Source organism: Crocodylus porosus, unplaced genomic scaffold, assembly GCF_001723895.1.
Source record: "Crocodylus porosus isolate Cpor-Errol unplaced genomic scaffold, CroPor_comp1, whole genome shotgun sequence".
Classification (NCBI taxonomy): Eukaryota; Metazoa; Chordata; order Crocodylia; family Crocodylidae; genus Crocodylus; species Crocodylus porosus.
In genome coordinates, this window is record NW_017728931.1 from 41,265,816 (window position 1) to 41,288,986 (window position 23,171).

The 23,171-nt window shown below is 41.6% G+C and overlaps 1 protein-coding gene across 1 annotated transcript in view; it reads right to left on the bottom strand.

Annotated features, from left to right (window-relative positions):
• Positions 1 to 23,171, bottom strand: part of TMEM178B (transmembrane protein 178B) — a 339,581-nt gene that overhangs the window by 8,493 nt on the left and 307,917 nt on the right. Inside the window, exon 4 of the mRNA XM_019544677.1 lies at positions 19,391 to 19,528. Within this exon, the coding sequence (XP_019400222.1) occupies positions 19,391 to 19,528 (138 nt within the window). The remainder of the gene's footprint in view (positions 1 to 19,390; positions 19,529 to 23,171) is intronic.

A 23,171-nucleotide genomic window follows, 5' to 3' on the forward strand; every position in this document is an offset into this window, starting at 1 on the left:
AAGCACAAGAAATTTTCTTATGCTGATGAGGCTCAAGGGATTTTATGAAAGACTTGTAAGGTTGAAAGGGGCCTTAAAGATCATCTAGTCCAGTGGCCCAAACTCTGACAGATTGCACACCACCCATTTAAAATGTACAACCTTAAGTACCACCAGCAAATTTTTGACATGTAATTATAATAAATTTGTGAACACTGACAGTTGTCAGCGTACCACGGGTGGTACCCGCACCACAGATTGGGAACCAGTGATCTAGTCCAATTCATTGCATGGGGATAGGATTTGCTTTTCCTAAGCCATCTCAGATAGATGCCTGTTCAGCCTCTTCTTGAAAACCACCAAGGAAGAAAGTTTCACAGCCTCCTAAGGCAGCTTGTTTCATTGTGCTACTGCACAGATAGTTAGAAAGTTGTCCTGGGATTTACTCTACATCTGCTCTCTTGCATTTTAAACTCAGTAGCGTTTGCTCTGCTGCCTATAGTGAAGGAGATCTATGTTTCTAAATCTTCTTTCAGCCAGCCTAAAAACTACTATCATGTTCCCTCCTCAATCTCCTTTCTCTCCAAATGAAACATACCTAGTTTCTTTAATGGCTTGCACTTCAATCCCTTTATCGTCTTTGGAATCCTCTCCAGTTTCTCAACAGTCTCAATATGGTGCCCAAAACGGGAGGGAGCCTTCCAGCTAAGGTCTACCTACCACTGAGTAGAGTGTTACTATCACTACCTATATCTTATATACATTGGTAAATTAAGCAACCTAAATTGCATTTGCTTTTTTTAGTGATGGGATCATACTGCTAACTGCTGCTATTGAGTTTGTGACTGCCATAACCACTTTTCTGCAGCACTACTGCCATCCGTGTTACCCCCTGTTCTACATTTGTACATTTGGATTTTCTTTCTTTACTACCTTACCTTTGACTACGTAGAATTTCATTTGGTGGTTTCTGGCCCAGTTCTCAGATTAATAAAGGTCCTTTTGAATTTCAGTCCTATTTTCCAAAGGAATCACAATCCCTCCCAAAGAATCACAATCCCTTCCTGTTTTAGTTTGCCTGCAAATATGTTTCTTATAGTCTCTATCTCTGCATCCAAATCATTAATCTAAATGTTAAACAGCAATGAACCCAGTACAGACCCATGAAACCCAACCTGAGACCTCCTGCCAATCTGACATTGATCCACTAATAGGTATTCTCTGCTTGTGGTTATTTCACCAATTACATATCCACTTAATGGGAATTGCATCTAGCCCGCACTTCTCCAGCTTGCTTATGGCGTGTGGGACTATGTCAAAAGTCCAGGTGTACTATGTTGACCACACTCCCCTCATCCACCACACTAGTTATCCTGTCAAAGAAGGAAATGAAGTTGGTTTGGCATGGTTTCCCTCACACCAGTTCTGTCCTAAGTCATCTTGTTGCAATGCTATTTTAGTAGCCATGTATCCCATAATTGCTATCTTAGCTCCCAGTATTAGTAAACCTGGAAAAATGTTACAAGGGCACTAATGAGCAAAAACCACCAGCCTTTAAAAAAAACACTGCAAGTGAAGGTTTGCTTTCTTAAGTGCTTGCCTGCATTCTCATTACCAAGAAGCTGGTTTTATAGTCTCAGGTGTTTCTCTGAGAGCCAGTTTGGTTTTGTGGCCCCAGTCACGCCTCATTACTATGTACTGCACCCGCTGTGTAAGGCCTAAGCAGGCTATTCCTTTTCCACTCACTGGAAAATTATTACTTGTAAGCTGAGACCATCGGTAAAAATGAAAAGCCAAAATATTATTTAGCTTGGTTCTGTCACCTTAAAGGGAGAGCATCCATTAGACCAGTCTAGTTAATGTTAAAAAAAATTATTTAAAAACGGGTTCCAGTACTATACTTGCCTCTGAGACCCTCTCCCAATTTCTGTGGCTCTACAATCAGAATATTCTCCTGTTTTAAAAAACATCTCTTTTATGCCTGATTGAGAGATACACACAGCGCCTAACAGTGAAAACAACTCACTGACAGTAATATAAAAGGTACAAAATATACAAACTGAAAAAGCAGAGGGGATTTTTTTTCTGTGATCTCTTGCATTTAGAGAAATGTCAGGTGTTACTTGGAAAGTAAGAACTGAAACACAGAGGGACAAAATTTAAGATGATAGTGTCCCTTTAGCAACAGCTATTTTCAGTGAAATATGAGTTCTATTTTTAAGTGTTTTTTGTGGGTTTGCACCCAGTTGTTCTTAGTTGTAGTTATTTGTGGCTACTAATTCCTTTGGATGGCATGCTATTTGTTTACTTGTCATCATATGTTTTTTATTACAGAGCCGTATTTAAAAGTCCATATCACAAGAGACTCTCCATCATTTTCAGCATTTCTTTATCCTACTTGCTTTTATTGTTTTCAAGGGACAGGAAGCAAACAAACAAATTAAATGAGCCCAGCTTCTGGAACAGAGAATGTTCCATTAACTAGTTAAATTATATCACAATCATATGAAATTATTAAAGAATAAAAATAAATTCTCTCCTAGCTCAATGATGACAAACTCCTTTCTGAGGGAGCAGCTTTGCAGTAAACTCCTTCTGTGCATGGATTAAACGCCTCAGCAGCACACGGCTCTCAAGAGCATTTTATTGCTCTGTGCATACTTCCACAGAATATAAATTATTGTTTAATTATACACCGTCGCATCATCATCAGCTAACAGGCAGGTTGCAGAATAGCAAAAGGTTTACTTTAAATTTGCTTTTATAAAAAGACTCGGATGGAAGAAGCAGTCTGATTGGCTAGCGAAGACACCATGCCGTGTCATTATGAGACCATAAACCCACCTGGGTTGGAATTGAATACACTTTTTCACTTTTTTTAAAACTAAGAACCAAAGTAAACAGCAGGGAGCATAGTAATATTGTTATGGTGTCATATATCCACAGCCTGGGTGCTGCCTTCATTTGGCCTTTGGCCTCATGTTTAACAATGCACCAGAGGCATCCACAGCAAAACCCCATAACTGTGCATCCTTGTGTGTATTATTCCAGCAGCAGGGCCTGTGTGCTGATGTCTAACTGTACAAGCTGTAGTGGAGTATTGCACCAGAGAAGAGTGTATCCTGCATGATAACTGCATACCCTGCTGGGCCAGGGCCTCAGTCTCAGGAAAACAGGGTATTACATGGAGCTAGTGGTCACATTACACCAGGATGGGGGCTGGCCCTATATGTGTATTACTTGCTCCTGTGGCACAAACACAAAGAAGAGAGGAGGGGAGGTACTTCTGACCACAGAAGAGTAATTAGGGGTGCCAAGGGTTGTGGAGAGAGGTTCTTACTTGATTTGGGAACTACAAAAGTCCCCATGGTGTGGTCTGCCCACTCCAGTGGGGGTTGGGAGGCTGGCAGAGGGGTTGCAGGCACCCTGGTGGTACCAGTCACAACTCCCATATACCCTTTTTAAATATCCTGGACCCGCCCATGCATATGTACAATACCATAAATGTGTATTCTTCACAATCTTGTATTTTTGTGCACAAAGCAGGGACAACACTTTTGATAAGCTATGGCCCTACTGTATTCAAGAGATGGCAACTGAAAACACTAGGAGCTGCTCAAAGCCTGAGAGCAATTCATGGATTAAACAGCACTTTGATAACAGTGAGGAAGGTAATCACCTCACTCCAAGACAGTCCAACAGTAACACAATGACCTTTAGGCCAAAATGACATCCCACAGCCTTGCAACCACCTACTCACATGTGGCCAAAATATGGTTGCAGTAGGGAGCTAATTAGTATTCTACTGGTGTGCTGGCAATATATGTTGTGGTGGTTAGGGTCAGAATTAAACAACTCCTTGGTGGAATGACTGTGAATTAATTCCATCCCTGCTTGCCTGACTGCCCAGACTATTCAGAAAGGAAGATGGGAAGGAATTGTAGGCGGGTTTTATTTTGTTCTATGTAGTACTGAACCCAGTGACCAGTGACATATCTACTGGGAGGGGCAGTAGCCCCAGCTGTAGATTTAGAGGGAGATACCAGACTGGTGATGCCAGGGGCTGCTGCACCTGGACCGCCCTCCAGCTGCAGCAGCCAGAGCCCATCCCAACACTGCAGCAGCAGCAGCAGCGCTGAGTGAGGGAGGGGAGCCCTAGCCATAGCAGGTAATACCTCACTGCTGCTGCTCTCCAGCAACCATCCCTGCCACCCCATCCGCTCTGCCCAGTGTGCTGAAGTACCTCATTGTGCCTCTGCCAGTGACTACTTGAAACTATCCCATCATTGTTGCCTGATGCTATTTATTGCTTTTTTCCCCCCCAGTATCAGTCACGAGGCTGCCATTCCATTATATCTCAGAACTGCAATCTAACCAGGCTGCGTGATTGGTGCCACACTACATTCTTGGCAGGCACCTCCATTACAGACCTTGGTTTAATTTGATCGTTATCACAGAAAGGATTTGACTTGTCACAGAGCTGCATCCACAGCAGTAAAGGAACTTGCAGCACCTTTTCCATTTGATCTTAGCAGCCCCGTTAATTCTTTCCTGTGCCATGATGGATTTAACAGGACCATTCTAATCTGAAAAAGAGAGTCCTATCTGGAAGTCTAACTAGGTTTTCTTTTAAAGTGAATACCGAAATAGTGAAAGTGGTCATGCTGACAGCCTCAGAGGTGGAAGGCCTCTCTATATTTAAAGAAGAGAAGCAGCATGAACAGCTGCAGCGCAGGCTTCATCCATTCTGTCCTGCCAATGCACCTTTAACATACTCTAAGGAGACCACTTCTAGGGATGAGAAGGTAGAGTTATCCCCATGTCCATTCAATCTGTATTCTCTCTACTGTAGATGCCATCAAAGAAGCCATCTGATACCATGCGGGGTGGTGTTTGTTGTATGATTTGGACATCTGTCCATTAGGAACTGGACTGAGACCCACTGTCTCATTTCACACAGGCAACCAAACAGATGTCTGGTTATAATGACTTTCAGTCACTCCCTGATTTGGATTGAAGGAGAACTGGGAGCCCTTGATGCAAAAGGTTTGAATCCCTTTACCATTCTCCCAAGCCATCCAGTTAGAAATGTAATCGTTTTTGTGTCTATCCTGAGAGAGAACGTTTAATTGTCTTGTACATAAAGCCTAAAAAAGGCAAGGCAAACCCACAAAAATGGTATATTTCACACGAACAGAGCAGCAAACAGCAACACTCTGGCCTCTGCTGCCTATTAAAGGGCTGAGGGTGCTGAGCAGGGTTAGAAGAAATTCTTTCTTCATGGCATAGGGACTACATCTTTCACCTTTTCACGATCTCTTTCTAGCCCCATACAAGTACCTTATACAGGACTAACTTCCACGTGTCCACAGAGAAGAGCCAAGTCAAACTTTGTAAGGGAGTTGGGGGAGATAGGTCTGAGCCTTGTTTCAATCTCTGTATATCACAACAAGCCCTGTTACCCATACACATTCTGTACTCTTTCTCTCACCATATAGACTTGTTTTTACCTTGTCAGTTTTGCCAGCCATATACTGACTTCCATTACCCATGCACTGCCTTACCCCAGTTTGATAACAAGCATTTGAAAGGACTGGATAAATAATTCAGATAAATGCAAGTTCTGTTTGACCATCTTTCTCTGGCCTTGAAGTATGATGCCCTTGAAATTCAGATGCCAGCAGCAGATCAAAAAGTTGGTGACATTATCAAGGGGAAGGAACAACTATGGAATTTTAAAATATGATGTAGCTTGTTTCACAGTGTTGTGGATGGGAGAGTTCTTTGTGTTCCTATCTGAGTCTTTCCCGTTCCTTTGGTTTATGCCTCAATTCACTTCTTGTCAAATCCCCAGCAAAACTACTGTCCTCTCAACAGAAGGTAGCTACACAGGACTCTTTCCAGAACCAAAAGCTAGGCTCAAATTTTGAGCAGCTCGAAACATTATCTATTTTCTCATTCTCATTATCTATTTTCAACATGGGTATGTTGGTTCCGCATCTTTCCCAGTGCCTGCAGTATTTGAGATTGGAAAATTAGAAACCAATATTTTTTTTGGCCTCCTTTGAAAGCAAACAAACAAGCAAGGGTAGAATGAATAGAATCACAGTACCAGAAGGAACCTGTAGGATCATCAAGTCTGGTCCCTTGCCATGGGCAGGAAGTTATTCAGCTCAGATGAGCTCAACGAGGTGCCTGTCCAGCCTCATCTTGAACACCTCCAAGGAGTGTGTTTGCAACACCTCTGCCGGGAGTGTGTTCCTGATTCTGGTGACCCTTACAGAGAGAAAGTTCTTTCTTAGGTCCATCCTGAATTTACCCTCTATTACCTTATGCCTATTGGTCCTTGTCCTCCCCTGAGGTGCCTTCCTGAAGACTTGCTCCCCTAGATCCTGGTGTTCACCTCTGATGTACTTGTAGGTGGCTATCAAATCACCCCTCAGCCTTCCCTTACTCAGACTGAACAGGCCCAGTTCCCGGAGTCTCTCCTCATAGGGCCAACCCTCCATGCCCGTGACCATACAGGTGGCCCTTCCTTGTATCCTCTCACGCTTATCCATGTCCTTCTTGAAGTGCAGTGCCCAGAACTGGGCACAGATCTATAAGCCACACAGCAGCCAATGCACACTAGAGTTTTATTTGCTTTCCTGGCAACCTCATCACACTAATGGCTCATATTAATCTTCCGGTTGCTTGTGACCCCCAGGTCTCGTTCAGGTGCTGTGCCAGCCAGTGGACCACCACCCATTGTGTATTTGTGGTGAGGGATCTTCCTACCCAGGTGAAGGACCTTGTACTTCTCCCTGTTAAACCTCATCCAATCATGTTTCACCCATGATCCAGTCTATCAAGGTCACCCTGGATCCTGACCCTATCCTCCAGTACGTCCACATTTCCCCACAGCTTAGTATTGTCTGCATACTTAATCACTGAGCTCTCCGCTCCCTCATCCAAGTCATTAATGAATATATTAAAGAGCACGGATCCAAGCACCGATCCCTGGGAGACACCACTGGAGACAGCCCTCCAGGATGAGGCCATCCCATCAATTACCACCTTCTGGGAGCGGTCTGTAAGCCAATTGTCCACCCATCTCACTGTAGACTGGTCCAGGCCAGCACCCTCCAGTTTGTTTGAGAGAATCCCATGAGAAACAGAACCAAAGGCTTTACTGAAGTCTAAGTAAATCACGTCAACCTTGTGTCCCTTGTCCTGATGGTATGAAAATGACTTTTGGTGCAGAATTAGGATGAACTGACTTCTCCATGGAAAGTAGGGCAGGCTCAAACAAATACATCTATAGCCAACTGCAAAATGAAAAACAGTGCATTATCTAGCTAGACATACACGCTACTTAGTTATTGTGTCTTGTGCTCCAGTCTGTCAAATCTCTGTACCACAGAAAAGGCTTCATGCTTCTCCCAAGTGCCAGTGTTCTTTTGTGATCCAGTACAAAGTTGCCAGAACTGTTTGCATTGGTCTTTTTTCTCCAGGGTGTGAGTGCATGTCTGGGAGTGGCAGAGATGAGCCACAGGAAGAAAATATTTGAAGTCTGGCTTTTGAGTCAGCTGACAATGTTTCCATGGAGTTCAAATGCTAATAAATGGACACTGGATTCTGCTGCTACTGATCCATCTCTTCTGGTATAAAACATTAAGTCCCCCCACCGGCATTGGCCTAAAAAAACTGCTTTATTTCCTCTCTTCTCTCCCACCAGTTTCCAGGCAGACATAAACTCTTAGGTCCCCACTTTAAAGTGCTGGGTCTGTTATTGGCATAAAGGGTAGGCTACATTTCTGATATACTGTAGAAAAGCATTTAATGGAAACAGCATGTTTCTGTGAGAAAGAGAACACAGGCCCCCGCATGAGAACTGATCCTGCAGGAAGTGGAAAGAAATGTGTTATAATCCCTCTTGAGCAGCATGACTGGGAGGCTACCACACAGCATTTCAGTGGAGGATGCCCAGCAGCTTATAGAAAATACTGCAGTAAGATCAGGCAGTCATCATTCACATTCTGTTTTCAAAGAGGTTGCTGCTTCCCTTTTTAAAATGGGAGCCAATATTAATTAAAAGATGCAAGAAAAGTTTTAAATACAACAGTGAAGCTGGGTAGTGAAGCACTCAGAACTTAAGACTGAGCCACTGTTCTTGCATTGACACTAGAAACCTGAGGAAGGGTCTTAATGGAGGAGCATGGTACCTATGTAATCTTTTTGTTAGGGTGAAAAAGATAAAATAGGTTCCCACTCAATAGCTACAAAGGACCAACTGGCCAACAAGCACTTCAAGGCCAGAAGCTGACTGAATATACTTTTCCATTCTTGTACACAAATGCATTTTAAACTAAAGTACGGATTAAAACAATCTTATAGTAAAATGTTAAAGGGGTACTGATCTTTTAAAACCATGGGAGGTAATTTTTGAGGCCAGCTACGCATTCCATGTGCTCAGGGAAGGCTGATGAAGGCTGGGAACCCCCCCATCCCCAAAGTAGTTTCATAGTTTCATAGTAGTTAGGGGTCAGAAGGGACCTAAATAGATAATTTAGTCTGACCCCCCCCCCCACTGGCCAGAGTACACGCTGGGATCACACAACCCCAGACAGGTGTTCATCCAACCTCTTTTTTAATTTACCCAAGGTAGGAGTGAGGACCACTTCCCTAGGAAGTTGGTTCCAGATCCTAGCCACCCTAGTCACTTAGAGAAGAATGTAATGTACTGTGATGTTGAATGTCTGTAAAGTTGTAACATGAACTACAATGCCCAGAAGACTTGAGGGGACTGGGAGAAGAAACTGTAGTATAAACTGCAACTCTCAGAAGCCTCCAGGGGACCAAAGGAATGAACAGCAACATGCACTACAACTCTTGAAAGGTGGCAGGAGGGAGGATGAAGTGGAAGGAGCAGCATCAGAGCACAGGTCATGCAGCAGAGACGGAGATGTGTGGCCAGAGAGTCAAAAGGAGCAGCAGAGCTAGGACTGTGAGCTGCAGCAGTATGCTCAAATGTGGAGCCAGGGAAGATGGCGATTAAGCATTTTATGGGACCAGCGACTGGTTTGGAGCCCTCTGGAGTTGTGGGAGGGTTTCATGTTCTCAGCTGTTAGTGTTTTCTACTGGTTACCTGTTCCTGGATGATTTCACCACACTGTCACTTTACTTACTGTTATCCACATCCAAAGTATAAGTACCTTAATGTTAATATTTATTTGCCTATGTTTGACTCCCTCCTTAGCCCATTGACTTGTGACCCTAATTCCCAGCACCCCCTATATAAAGTGGGAACTTTCCATGCCAGCTCTCTGTGCTAGTCCCTGGGGCTGCAGGGTTTGATACAGGAACATTGCATGTCTGAAAAGAAGAAGGTAGGGGGAAACCCAAGCCATTGTTCCTTTAAGAGCTCAGGACTATGATCCTTGTGGAGTGGGTAGGACAAGACCTCCTCTTTCCCTGGTGGCCCAGACATGCATTTGGGGTTAGGAGACTAACCTGGTAAGGATTACGGGAGTGTTTAGATAACTGGAGCATGACTCAGAAGAGGGTCCCAGGCCACTCTGAGAGAACAGCTGCTCAAGGGGAAGAACCCGGCCAGAACACAACCCATGAAAGAAAGTTGTCAAAGCTGTGAATTGGATGAATGGTTTATAGGCTTGGAGAGGCCAGGACAGGAGACACAGCAGGGCTGTGAAGGACTCCAAATAAAAGCATTTACAAGCTAAGAGGGATATAACCAGAAGGACAGCCCAGAGAAGGCTGGGAAAACTTCAGGCTTGAGGGTATAGCTTACAAGCTGGAAATGCCAAGATCTGAGGTGCACAGCCTAAGAAGGAGGGTTGTAAAACCCTGAATCTAAAAGTGGAAGTCTTTTGAGGAGCAGCTAGTTACTTTGAAGGAATTAAACCTCCAGAGAAGGGAGAACATTGGATTAAAGGCTTGAGGGGCATGTAACTATTCCTGGAGCTCAAAGAGCTGTCCCAAGATATGAGGGTAACCTGCCACAAGTATCCCAGTCAGGTCACCAGGAACCTTTTTGTCTTTTCTAACTATAGTTTAAACTGCAGGACACTTTCTAAGGAAACCATGACTTTTGGTAATCTTAAACAGCTTCAGCCAGTCCAGGAACTTAAATCAATTCAAGCTGCCTGTGTCCTTTTACGGTCTTAGATTATTTTTAAAATTTAAAATATGAACTAAGAAAAAAAAATCAAAATTAATGGGGCCAAATAAAAGGGCAGGAGGAGGTTATAGGTAAGATCAAACTGATGCCTGTTACACAGGCCTTTCAAAATGGTTATGACCCATGCAAATACGAAGTGATGTTCCACCTCCCTCTTGTAGCCTATAGAAGTTAGGGATGTGACCTTCCAAGGATGTCATTACACAAACACTTTTTAAGCTCTAAATATATGCAAGCCATCTCATAGCATGCTGAACACTTGGAATAAGCCTGCCTAGTCTGCAGTTTTCTGATACTCCCATCTTTCTCAAACTAAGCTAAGGAAAGGCACCCTTCTCAGTGAAGATTGTAGTTATGCCAGACTTCAATTTTCTGATTCCAGATGTATTTCTGTTTTAAACGATACAGCTCTGTATGCATTATCTGTCATTCCTCAGCAATGGATTAAAAGATTTTGTATAAACTTTCCTAAATTTTATATATATATATATATATATTTCAATATGTCCACAACTTTGTCCTTTGGCCATCCAATGTCCTAATGAAAAGCAATTTAACCTTATAGCAATTACTGATTTGTCCACTATAAAAATGTAAAGAGAATTAATATGGGTCAAGACCACAACAAACACAAAAAATTGCTGAAGAATAGAAATCCCTACCAGCCTATTACCCCTTATACTCTACAGGTGAACTTTACCAAGTTTTATCTCATCTCTTTTTTTCTCTTTCCTTCTTCTTGGCAACTGTTATCAAGGTACTTTATATCTTCCTAGGAGATTTCAATCAGAGAGCTTTGCCACAGGCTGCTACACTAAATCATTACATTTTTGTTTGTTAAATTATTCAGCAGTAAAATGATTATTTTTGTTGAGATGGGAGCCCCACAGTCAAGTGGAATAAAGGCTCTATCATATGCACCATCATATGCTACTTTCAAAGTAAGTTAAATTCCAAACACAAATGACTTGACAGCTGGTAACAGTCCAGGCTGCATACATACAGACACTGTGGCTGGCATCTAATTGCATGTATGCACAGCACAGAGAAAATATAATCCATAACCTTTGTCGCTTTAAAGGCAAGCCTCTATCTGTGAGTTAAAGGAGGACACACATGTGCAAGGTGAAAAAATAGAACAGATATACACAAGACAGTCCTGATATATAACCCACCAAAACTGACAAGCGGTGGTGCACTCTCCCTCCTGTATATGATCCAGTTTATTCTGAAGGTCCTATTTTCAATGTGATTTACTTCCCTCAGGGTCATCCTGATCAGTGAGCTCTCAAAAGCAACGCTGAATTTTTAGAAGTTGGTTGGCACTGATATACATATACAGAAAAAGAGTATTACATAAATCAGTACTGTATGTTCGCCCCGAAGCCTTGCAAAGGAAAACCAAATATGCACATGTTTTGGACAAGAGCAAGCTATTCTGTTTTGAAGTGGTTGGTCACTTAATCCCTTTATCTGACTGGGATTCTAATCAAACAATTTGTTGAAGGGATTTACTAACCCCCAAATTTACGGAAGTCATAAAACCTGTAAAACAAATTATTTTGAAGAGCATAAGGAACAAGAGAAGCTTCTGAAGAGTTGTTTTTCCCCCAGATCAGAATATAGAAGCAGATGTGAGCAGCATCTCATACATTATAAGTGGTTGTTTTTTTCTTTAATAAACATCCCTGCTTTGCATATCTAGAATAAAACACAGAATTGTGGTGGCAACCTGCATACTGGTCTTTAACTTTCTTTTCCTTCACACATCCTCCTTCTCTGCTTATCTCCACTGTAACAGCAACCATTGCAGAGAGTGGTTATTGACCTCTGGTACGTGAAAAGGATATAAAGCTTTTGTAGCCCTGACCCATGTCATGTGAATAGGCCAGGCAGGAAAAAAAAATCAGTCTCATAACAGCTCTCTGATGTAGTATCAGAAGGAAACTAAATTTATGGCGAAAATGGAAGCAGTGAAACCAGACTCCTTCTAACTAACAGATCACTGGAAGAAGCGGTCCAATCATTCCTAAGTTTTTCTGGAAGCAAGTGCTAGTATAGAAAAATCAAACTGAAAGCAATCCATTACAGAGCTACATGTGGCAGACAAACAACCACAGAAGGACTATAGTACCTTCTAAAACATGGAAGAAGTGGCTTCAAACTCCTAGTTAAGGTCACTTAAGCATATCCAGAACCCTATATTTCAGACAGGACTGTCATTTGGCAAAGACAAGAAATTTGCTGCCAGTTGAGACTGCAGATCATCTTATTGACACTTATAATAAAACTGAATCACATGACTATGGAACCTTTGAGTAGTTGGGATAATTTGCCAATAGATTAATTAGAAACTCAGTTATTGGTGGTAAAATGTATACCTGGTTCAAAGCAAGCTTATGAAAAGAAGTAGATTTTGCAAAGAATATGGAATAATTGCAAGGCTAGTGGCATCTCTGTTTCTCCGTTGAAAGTGTTAGCAAGCAGTAGAAAAACAGAACTGCATCTAATTTTAAGGGCAAGGTATAGGACAGAATAAAAGGATAAACACATGGTAGAGACCAGATGTGTTTGGATAAAACGTGGAGATAACAGGCCTACTACAAGAGATACTGTGTTACGGATGCAATAAAAAGACTTTTGCAGAAGTGTGGTATTCTCCATCCAAATTATACAGGTAGAAAAGCAAAAAGCATTAATCTGCATCTGAAGGACAAAGCCACAATGATGACGATATAAGATGTTTTGTTGGATCTCTTAATTCATTTAAAGAAAAGCTCTGCAGCCTATGGCTTTTGACCCTGGAAACAGATGAACAAAAAGCTCCTTTCAAAATAGAGTGCAATGAAATCAGAACCTGCATAAAAATGAGCAAGTTGTCTTGTGTGAAAATAATAAACCAAGCTTATTTTATATTGTAAGCACAAAGTTAGCTGTATTTGCATATCTATGTAAGGGCTGCCACCCAGTTGAGTCTGAAACACTGAAAGAGGAAAGCTCTTGAATGACTGGGTAAGCTGTACATGCTGATGATCAAATGAATTTCTAAGTTGTCTACTGGCCAGAATACAAGGTATTCTAACATATCTTAATGAGATGCTGAAGGTAATGGGATAAAAGTAAGAGTTCAACCTGCTATAGATCTCAGGGCTCCAACAAACTGTATAGCATCACATTAGTGCTGAAACATAAAGTAAAAGTGGAACCTGACCTGATGGTTACATGCGATGACATTGAGTGAACAGATGACAACTAAGTGAATTATCAGGATGGCCAGTCTAATAAAACCAAACAACTTAAGAACACAGATAGATCTGAGTACAGCCACTTGACATGAGCACTACCTCCTGAGAACTCTGAAGATGTCATGTCAAAGTCAACATATTAAGTGTAAAACACTACACCTCCAAAGCACTCCAACTTATCATGGCAGATATATGGTAAACAATTTCCTTGTAGGGTAGTCTCAGTATCTGATGGGTATGAAAACACCAAGTTTGCCAGTGACTTTGATAGACCATGATTTCACCCACCACCCACCCAGATCTTTGAGGTCTGCATGGAATGGAAGTAACTATTGCCAACCTTTGAACAAGGGTAAAAATAACGAGTGCCAGAACAAGACACGACAAAATGTTCTTCAGAATAACAAGAAAAGATTCTCAAGTTGAGCAGGAGGAGATGCCCGAATGGACTGAGTTAATTCAGTTATAAAAGACACATACTGAGTAACCAAAGATTTCAATTATAGGCAAGGAAGGTGGAGGTAATTCTGCAATATTAAAATTTAGAGAACAAGGAGTATCACATAGATTCATGAGGATATTAAAATATTGATGCAAATTCATGCTTAATATTACAAGTATGTAATCTCAGAATCTTGGCTGAGGATGTTGTGGAATGGCATAGAATGATGAATGGGAGAAAAAACTTTGAAAATGTTTAAAAAGTCATCAGAGAAGCAGCAGAACTGATATGCTTATTAACAAAGAGCCAAAGATCTCAGTCAATGAAAATTCATGTGGCTTGAGCTATCTGCAAAGTTATCACCTTATGTCATGTACTTTCATAACACTGAAAACACAACAGGATTGCACTCAGATTGGAAAGGAAATGCTGGCAAGGTGTGTGTGTGTGTTTTGAGGAAAATATTTTAGTAATATGATCATGGGCAGATATCAGATGAAGCAGATACAATTGGAAGCCACATGACACAAACCGTCTCCATCTAAGCTTCAGAAAATGTTAATGCAATTGCAAAAGTATTGAACTTGAGGACAAGTCTGGAGCTTCTAATGGCATGCAGGCTTTGAAGAATACTTATACGAAGATAAAGCAAGAAACCGCAAGAAGAGGAGCTTGAAATAAATATAATTTATGTGCTACCCATTTCCAGAATGGTGAGATTTTATTTCAGATGAGAAGCACAAAATGACCACCTTTTGCAAAACTTGAGGGTTGGATTCTAGTAAATGGAAAACCCTTGCAGCTCCGATGTTATAAAGTTAATGACACTACGAGGATGACATTTCTGTGTGTGATGTAATTCTGTCCAAAGGACACTATCTCATAGTACCACCAACTAAGATGTGGTCATATCCATTTGGGAATTTTGAAGTGCAAGAAAAGAGGTTAAATATCCTTCTATGGTTAGACAAATGCTATCATCAAATATAGGGTATCCAAGTAAGAACCAAAATAAATACAAAAAGCCAAATGTAAAATAATCCCAGCAACCACAAGTTATTCATTATTCCTGTTCTGACAGATATATTTGAACTAAGCAGGAAAAATGAATTATTAAAGGATTTTTTAAACTTGTAGCAAAACACATTGAATAACAATGTAATAACACATTGTAGATCATGGCTGCTTGCCATGGGAATCCAGATGAGCTAATAACAGATAATGGCCCACAATTCACAAATGACTTATTTTGGTGATTTTCCTAATTTGTTAGATCAAGGACACTCTCATGGACTGGCAAAAAGAAATCAGTAAAAAACAGAGAATTTGCTAGATTCATGGGATCCAGATGTAGCATTGTCTGTTTAGCACACACATGCATTATGCTTCATGAAGATCATAAGTTTAGAGAGAAATATGGTCAAAAGGAAAACATCCCTAGACATTGAACAATCATCTTCACCAAAAATATTTAACCCAGAAGCAGTTAAAGGGCTATTTCCTTACAAATTAAAACAACACATGCCCTTAGGATGCCCAAAGTAAAACCCCATTATGGGCAGAAAATTTTCAATTTCTAATAGATCGGGGTGGGCTATTATTTCGGGCGGAGGGCCGATTACTGAGTTTTGGCAAGCCATTGAGGGCCACATGACAGGCAGCCAGGGCAGATAAATATTAATTTTCTACATTTTTTAGGGGTCCCATGGGCCAGATAGAATGGTCTGGCAGGCCACATCCAGCCCCTGGGCCACATTTTGCCCACCCCTGTAATAGATAATAGATGCTAGACTACCAAAGAATCCTTTCTTTGGCTTCAAGGGTCGTAGGTTATAATCACCCCCAAGGGTCACTTCTGAAGTAGGAATGGAAGATAGCCAAACAGAACTGCAGTGAACACTGGTGCTCTGATTTTTAAGCACAATCAAAATATTCGTAGAACTAATAGCTTCCTGTCTGTCAATGGAAAACTACCAGGAATAGACTCAAAGGAAACAATTCACTTCAGTGGTTAACATGGGCAGATCTAGGATTTGAAAAAGGGGGTGCAGATAATGTGATGCCTTATCACAACACATATTTTTCTCCAGTTATAAAGGAACTAGAAGCTTTACTAATAAATTAAGAGCCCAGGGCTAAATACTTCTGTTTAAGACTGAAGCAAAAACAAATATAACCTTCTTTATTGGAATGTGCATTAATTTGCTATATCATATATTATGTATAAAACCTCAACAAAATAGGCAAAAATAATCAAAAGGTGTTGTTCCACTAGTCCTGTAGTTATCAGAATTAAATTTACATCTCTTTTTTTCAGATTCATAAAGCAAAGTCTAGCCTTCTTGAGCATCTTGACAGTGCATCACTGAAAGTTATTTCCACATCTGAGTTAATGTTTTTAGCTAGATTTTATTACAAGTCTTTGGGACTATGAAACAGAAGCTACATTACCAGGAGCAGCTAACAGACAGCAGAAACACAGAAGAAAAGATAGCTTGATTAGTGGAACATCAAAACCATTAAAAAGGAGAAAGGGTCATTAACACCTGTAGATTGCAGAGTTTAGAAGGAATTGGGTCGATCAGGGGTTCTCAAATTGTGGTAAGAGGACCCCTGGGGGTATGCAACACATCTCTGGCGGGGTATGCAGGAGAAATTGTATAATGGAGGATTTAATTTTCATTCTAATACTAATAATTGGCATTTAAGAGGTTAAAATATAAAACGTATACTGGTAAGGGTACGTGGGCAGCTGGTAAATCTGGAAGGGAGTACACAATAAGAAAAAGTTTGGGAATCTCTGAGATAGATTATAATGAGCCGTGAAGTCAACTGACTTCTTGCTATGAAAGCAACGGACTCCCTCAACACTGCCTGATTAGAGATGCAACTGCACCACTGCACCCCCCTGGCTTCACGCCTTGTGGTTAAAAGGCCTCCACCAAATGAGTTAGTATGAGAACATAAAGTGACCCCAAGGTTAGGAAATCATTCAGGTGGTAGTTATTTACACATGTCTAATCCCCTGACTTCCCGCCTAGACGTCTCTCTTCATGTCTTTTACTAATTTGGCAGTTTGCCTGAGGTAGGAACTTTAAGCTGCTGTTTCGTGTGTTTCTGTCATTAAAAAAAATCAGGGAAGATGTGATAGTAGCTGGTAGAGTGTGTGGTACAGAGCATACCACATGAAAGGCGTACAACCTTTTGTAAGTATGACCCATGTCATGACTAAGCTGGAAAGAAGTTTCTTACAGATGTATCTCTATTAATAACAAATATCATATATCCTGACAGAATATGGGCAGTAAAATAAAAATAGTTAGCATGTCTTATTTCAGATCTGTCTACCTTCATTTTCCAGCCACTGGATCTTGCATATTGTTTTGTCTGTTCAATTAAAGATCTCCATAGTATCAGATATCTTCTCCATGGCCACGTCTAGATGAGACACGGGCTGTGCAGTCGTTACTGCACAGTCATTTAGTACTTGTATAAACAGTGACCAGAGTTACTGTGCAGTAGTGCTGACAAACAGCTTTTTCATAATACTGACAGCGCAGTGGCTTGAGACTACTGCGTAGTAGCGCCACGTCACGCTTCCTGCCACGTGACACTACTATCAGTGTCTTGTGTAGATGTGGCCCTTGTGTAGATATTTCTAGACAAATCAATATAGCCATTAACCTTCTCTTCAACTAGTGAAATCAAATGAGAATCTTAAATCTTTCATTTTCGAGGCACATATTCCAGCCCTCCACTCATTCTTGTGGCTCTTCTCTGAATCTTCTTCACTCGTACAACTTCCTCTTAAAAATGAAGATACCAGAACTAGAAGCACTATTTTAGTCATGGTCTGCATGCAGAGATAACATCACCTGCTTCCTCCTACTCAATACTCCCATTTATATAGCTAAGGATAGTGTTAGCACTTTTAAACAGAGCAGTGCACTAGAAGACCACGGTGAGTCAGTTACTCACCATGACCCTTCAGCCCTTTTCAGTCACTGCTTCCCAAAATACAGCCCCTCATCCTGTGAACATGACTTGCAGTCTTTGCTTCTGGAGGCATGACCTTGCATTTAGCTATATAAAATCCATTTTGTTTGCCAAGAGATTCAGATCACTCTGCTCTGTATAACTGACCTGTCCCCATCATTATTCACCTGTCCACCAATCTTTGTGACACTTGCAAACTTCATTAGCATTCTTTCAGGTCAGTGATAAAATTAAGTAGCATTGAATTAAGGGTTAATCCATATTCAGACCCACCAGAAATGCCCCCATACTATAGTGATTCTCCATGAACAACTCTTGTGTTGAATTCTATGTGTTAGCCAGCATTTAAATCGATGCAGCTTTGTCCGGTACTGACTTTAAGTAGTGCTTTTAAACATCAGGATGTCAGGTGGCACTAAGTCAAACATCTTCCAGACATCTAAACATCCTACATCAACACAGTTATTGAGAAAGCTTGTAATTGCATAAAAGTATCACATTAATTTGACAGACCTATTATCCGTACATCTGTAAGTACTGAATATGTGTAGTAAGCACTCCACACAAAGGTTAACATGTGTTTGCATATGGTGTTAGCTGAATGCAGGATGTGTTGATGGGCTCTGACAGAGGTAATGTTGTTGGTCTCACTACACCAGAGAAAAGTATCAGTTATATGAGTTACTCCTAGCTTACCATTGCTAAAGCATTTACCGATGGTAGAACTGCACATATCTCTCTATACTCCGTAGTCCTGCCTGCATCACAATACGATGTACATGAACAAGCATGCAAATCGTCATGTTTGTGAAACTGAAATTGTTACCTGGTTTTGGGGGGGGGGGATTGGGGGGGGACCCACTAGGAGAAAAAAGGGCTACATTTGGCAAATTGAACTGTTCAATGTGAATCATTCACCTTACTCTTCATATAAGGCTAAACTGTAATCTAATTTAAAGTAGGAGTGTACTGATGAAACTTTTTGATGACACAAAGTTAGGATTCATCTGCAGTACAGAACAGTACTGGAATATTGCACAGGAAGACCTAGATGAGCTGGAGAACTGAGATAACAGCCATGGGTGACAATGCAATAGTACAAAGTGCAAGGTCATGTACTTAGGAACTAATCACAAGAATTTCCACTGTAAACTAGGGACACATTGGCAGGAAACAACAGAGGAAAAGAAGGAAAAGAAAGACATGGGTATATTAAAAATGATCACAGGACCAGGGTGATGTGGCCATGAAAAAGGCAAAAGCAATTCTAGGACATACTATATTAGATAAAATATTTCCAATAGAAATATTCATACCACTGAATAAATGCAGAGTAGTATGGTTCCAGTACAGTCCCTCACTAGAAGGAGTGAGAGGAAATAACTTGACTGGTTTTAAAAGAGAACATACTAAGGTTGTGGAATGGATTATGGTAGCTGGTTGCCTGGGACTGGCCTTGACCCCAGAGATCCCCAAAAATCAAACCATGAAACCAAACACAAGGTTTTGAGAGACAAAATATTTTTCTGTACAAGCCAGCATTCTTACCTCCCATGAGGAAGAGAAGCCCCGCCACATACTGCATAAGGCCTCGATCCCAGCAGCATCCCAGCACCCCTATAATCCATCCGAAGAGGATGATGGCCACAGCCATGCCCATGAAGCCAGCTGTCATCCTGCGCAGGTCTGCAAAAGGAAAGAGAGTATAACAGCATACTCATGAACTGTGGCAAATTGTTATCATCAGAGCTTCATTAGAACCTGAAAAGCAAAATAACCTCCTCTTGTGCAGAGCTGTCAGTGGTCAGCACAGGAGGGTTTATGTCAAGATGGTAAAGGAAGGATGATCCATTACTTAGGATGCTAAGCTGGGGCTTCAGAGACCAGTGTTCATTTCTCTGATCTGCAACAGACTGCCTTGGGCATTCACATAATCTCTCCAGGCCTCAGTTCTCCATCTATAAATTGGGCCGATCAAACTCCCCTACTTCCTAGGGGCAGAGTGATTGTTCAGCCTTCAAACACTGTGTGTTGGGGTCATATAAATAGACTGGATCAGAGCACAGAGAAGAGTCTTTTTCTTCCTTGCCTCAGGCTGGGGGTGTGAATATTTCAAATGAGTTGTTTTGTTTTGTTTTGGTTTTTTTTGGGGGGGGCTGGTGCTTTCATCAGATCTGACAAGCAGCAGCAGAGCTGAGGGCTGGTAGAGGGCTGGGAATAAAACAGCTAGGTGTACTGTAGGTCAGGCATGCGGGGCACCAGCACAATGGTGTGTAATGCCTTGTGTCTGGCTTGTTTGCGCCAGAAAATGACACATTTATGAGCATGTTTTCAAAACACAAAAAAACCTCTATATCAAATTTTCCTGTGTCCCATGTCAGGGGGCGCATCCACATGTGATGCTATGTCGCTGTAGCAACATGCTATGGCAATGTAGCATCGGCGGGCACAAACCGTGATGCCACGGCTACGTCACGGTAGCAACATACTCCCTCAGTATAGCATGTTGCTACGGTGATGTAGTGACTAAAAAACCCGTGCGCCACCAGCATGGCGCAGTATAGTATAGTATACATATAGTAAATGATGACACAGTAACAACGGCACTGTAGGGGCACGTGCAGACGTGCCCAGTGTTCCCCTAACGGGGAGGGACTGTGGCACTAACATTGCCCACCTGTACACAGGAGAAAATAAAACATTTTTACAGGGATTTCCTGCATGAAATGTGAAGCTGGAGAGTCTACACGGTGACTAAAAAAGCACAGGATGCTACCACTAAGCAGGACCTTGACACCCTCCCGATGAGGTAGCAGAGTGCAGGGCACTCAAAGGAACAAGCAGCTCATTCAGCTACATCCAAGCACGCACGCAAAGTGTAAGCACCACCAAGCAAAACTACGCAGATAGGAAAAATGCCAGTTGAGCCAGCTCCTCAAACATGCTCCCACCCACTGGAAGCAAATTTTATTTGCATTGGATATTTTCCCCTTCTTTTAAATAACAGAATGCGCATGGGGGAAGATGAGGAGAAGAGGGGGATTTGTACACAATGAATCAGCCATTGGTCTCTATGGCAGCATTTTTCCTTGGCTTAAGTAATGGAAAATGTGGCCCAACAGCAGTGCGAACAAACTTTTTTTCTTTTTGCCCTTTTGCACTGATGGATTAAAAAGATATCCAATGCCCTGAGCCTGTGCTTGAAGGCCCTCCTGAGATTTGACAGTTTTGGTTTTCACATGCCTGCCTAGCCTGTAACACTTGTGCAAGGTAGAGAATGCAAACCTTCCTGTACCTATAGTATTATCCCCATCCAACATGTCCCCATCCAACATGTCCTTGTCCCTTTTTCTGTTTTGCTTTGTAAACAGGACAACAGTCCCTTAGCTCTGGGGCAGAAGGATTATTGGTAAGCCCCGCTCTTACAGAAAGCAGGTCTTAAACTCCCTCTTTGTATATTACTCAGAGGAAGTGTTTCCTGGTTGCCCAACCGAAAAACAAAAGTGAAGAGAGAATCCAAAGGATTTAAATATATCCACAGCATGTCTGGTGCAGAAAAAAAATTGGTACTTCCTAAAAGCCCTGTCATGGTACCTTCTTTTCTGGGATTTTTCAGAGCAACTGTATTTTAACTCAAGAAGTAAATCTGTGTAGGCAACATAGCTTGGAATAATAAGCAAAGAGGTGATTCAAATCACAAGGAAGTGAGAAACGTACAGAGTCTGCAGGCCACTGCCTTATCTTCAATGACAGCAAAGCTTACATCACAAAACTACGGCAAAATTGTCTGTGTCACCTTGCAAGAGGCCCCTGATTTTAACTAGGCATTGCTAATTCAAGGTAGGAACATGCTTGTTTTCCCAGTGAAGAGTTTTGAGCTTTAAATAGTCTAAATCAGCTCCAAGATGGTACTAAATATGATCTGAGAGTTAACCCTCAAGCATCCATCCTGATGATTTGCTTGATGGAGCCACTTTGAAAAGGGGTATGGCAGGGGTTCAGAAGCCCTTTCATTTCACCTACCAAGAGAAGGGCCAGTTTCTGCTACAATTAAATCAATGGGACTCTGAAATTAAATTTGTAGGGGGGTGTCTAGTGCTGAGGTCCATTTACAGCTGAACTCCCTTCTTGAGAGGGATCAGTACTTGTCAAAACACCAAGGTGAAGTCCATTAACATCATGACAACACTAGTCTATGTCCTTTCCTGCAAACACTAAGGTTAAAATGTGGCTGAAATTTCATAACAAGCAGAAAAGTTTTATGTTCTTTGAAAAACTCCAACTCCCCCGAGTTGTCCACTTGGCTCCGTTAAAAATTCCCACCGCTCTCCTTGTTCAACTCTGCTCCACACAAGCTGTTCCATTAGGCTTATATGAAAGAGATCAAATATAAAGTTTCTTTTCTGTTCAAAACCATCTTGGTTTCTGTCCTGTCGTAACACTCCCTGAGGGCACCACTTGCAAATAGCAATGGTGGGAAAGGGGAATTGTAAGCTAATTTCATAAATAGCCCTCATTTGTCCAACAGTATCACTCTGGCATTATTTACCTGTCAGAGCTTGCACAAAGGAGATGTCAGTGCTAAGGACAAGCCTATTCAAAGTGATTCTTCCCTGGAAAAGGACTTAATATACATAATGTAGTGCACCACTGAATCAGCACCCTTAAGCTATTTAGGGAGGAGGAGGCCACAGAGGAGAAGCCTGCCTCTTCTAGACAGGAACCTCTATTAGTAGTAGCATTACTATTACTGTTTTGTTTGGATGACATCTGACCAGGAAAACAGGGTGGAAAGTCAAAGGTTTGCTCTGCATTTCTAAAGCATTGATTAGCTCTCTTTGGCTGTTGGCTTGGGGAAGGGAGGATGCTACATGAATGAATGAGGAACAGGAGGAAGGTAATGAGCAGTGTTTGGTTTTGAGTTTGGTTATCTCTGAGGATACTTCTTGTTTAAAGATGTCCTGCAATAGTCAATCAGATTATAGTGTTTGCTCTCTGACTGTATGTGTGGTATGGGAAGACATCCTGGAAGTTTAAAATCTAGGGGTTTTTTGGAAGACTCTCCGGATGACTGGAAAACCCACAGGTTTAGGACAGCACAAGGAAGTGAAAGTGAAGGTACATCCATGCTAAAGAAATGCCATGCTCCAAATTATGTTGATTAAAATGAAGCACTGCAAGTTAAAAAATGGGTTTACTGCTTCCCCACTTCCGCACTTGGGACTTTCTGCATTGAATCCCACCATCCTGCAACAGGTGCAGATGCTACAGCTGTAATACAAATCCATATCTACAGTATAATCTGTGTTAGGATATATAGCGCTGTTTG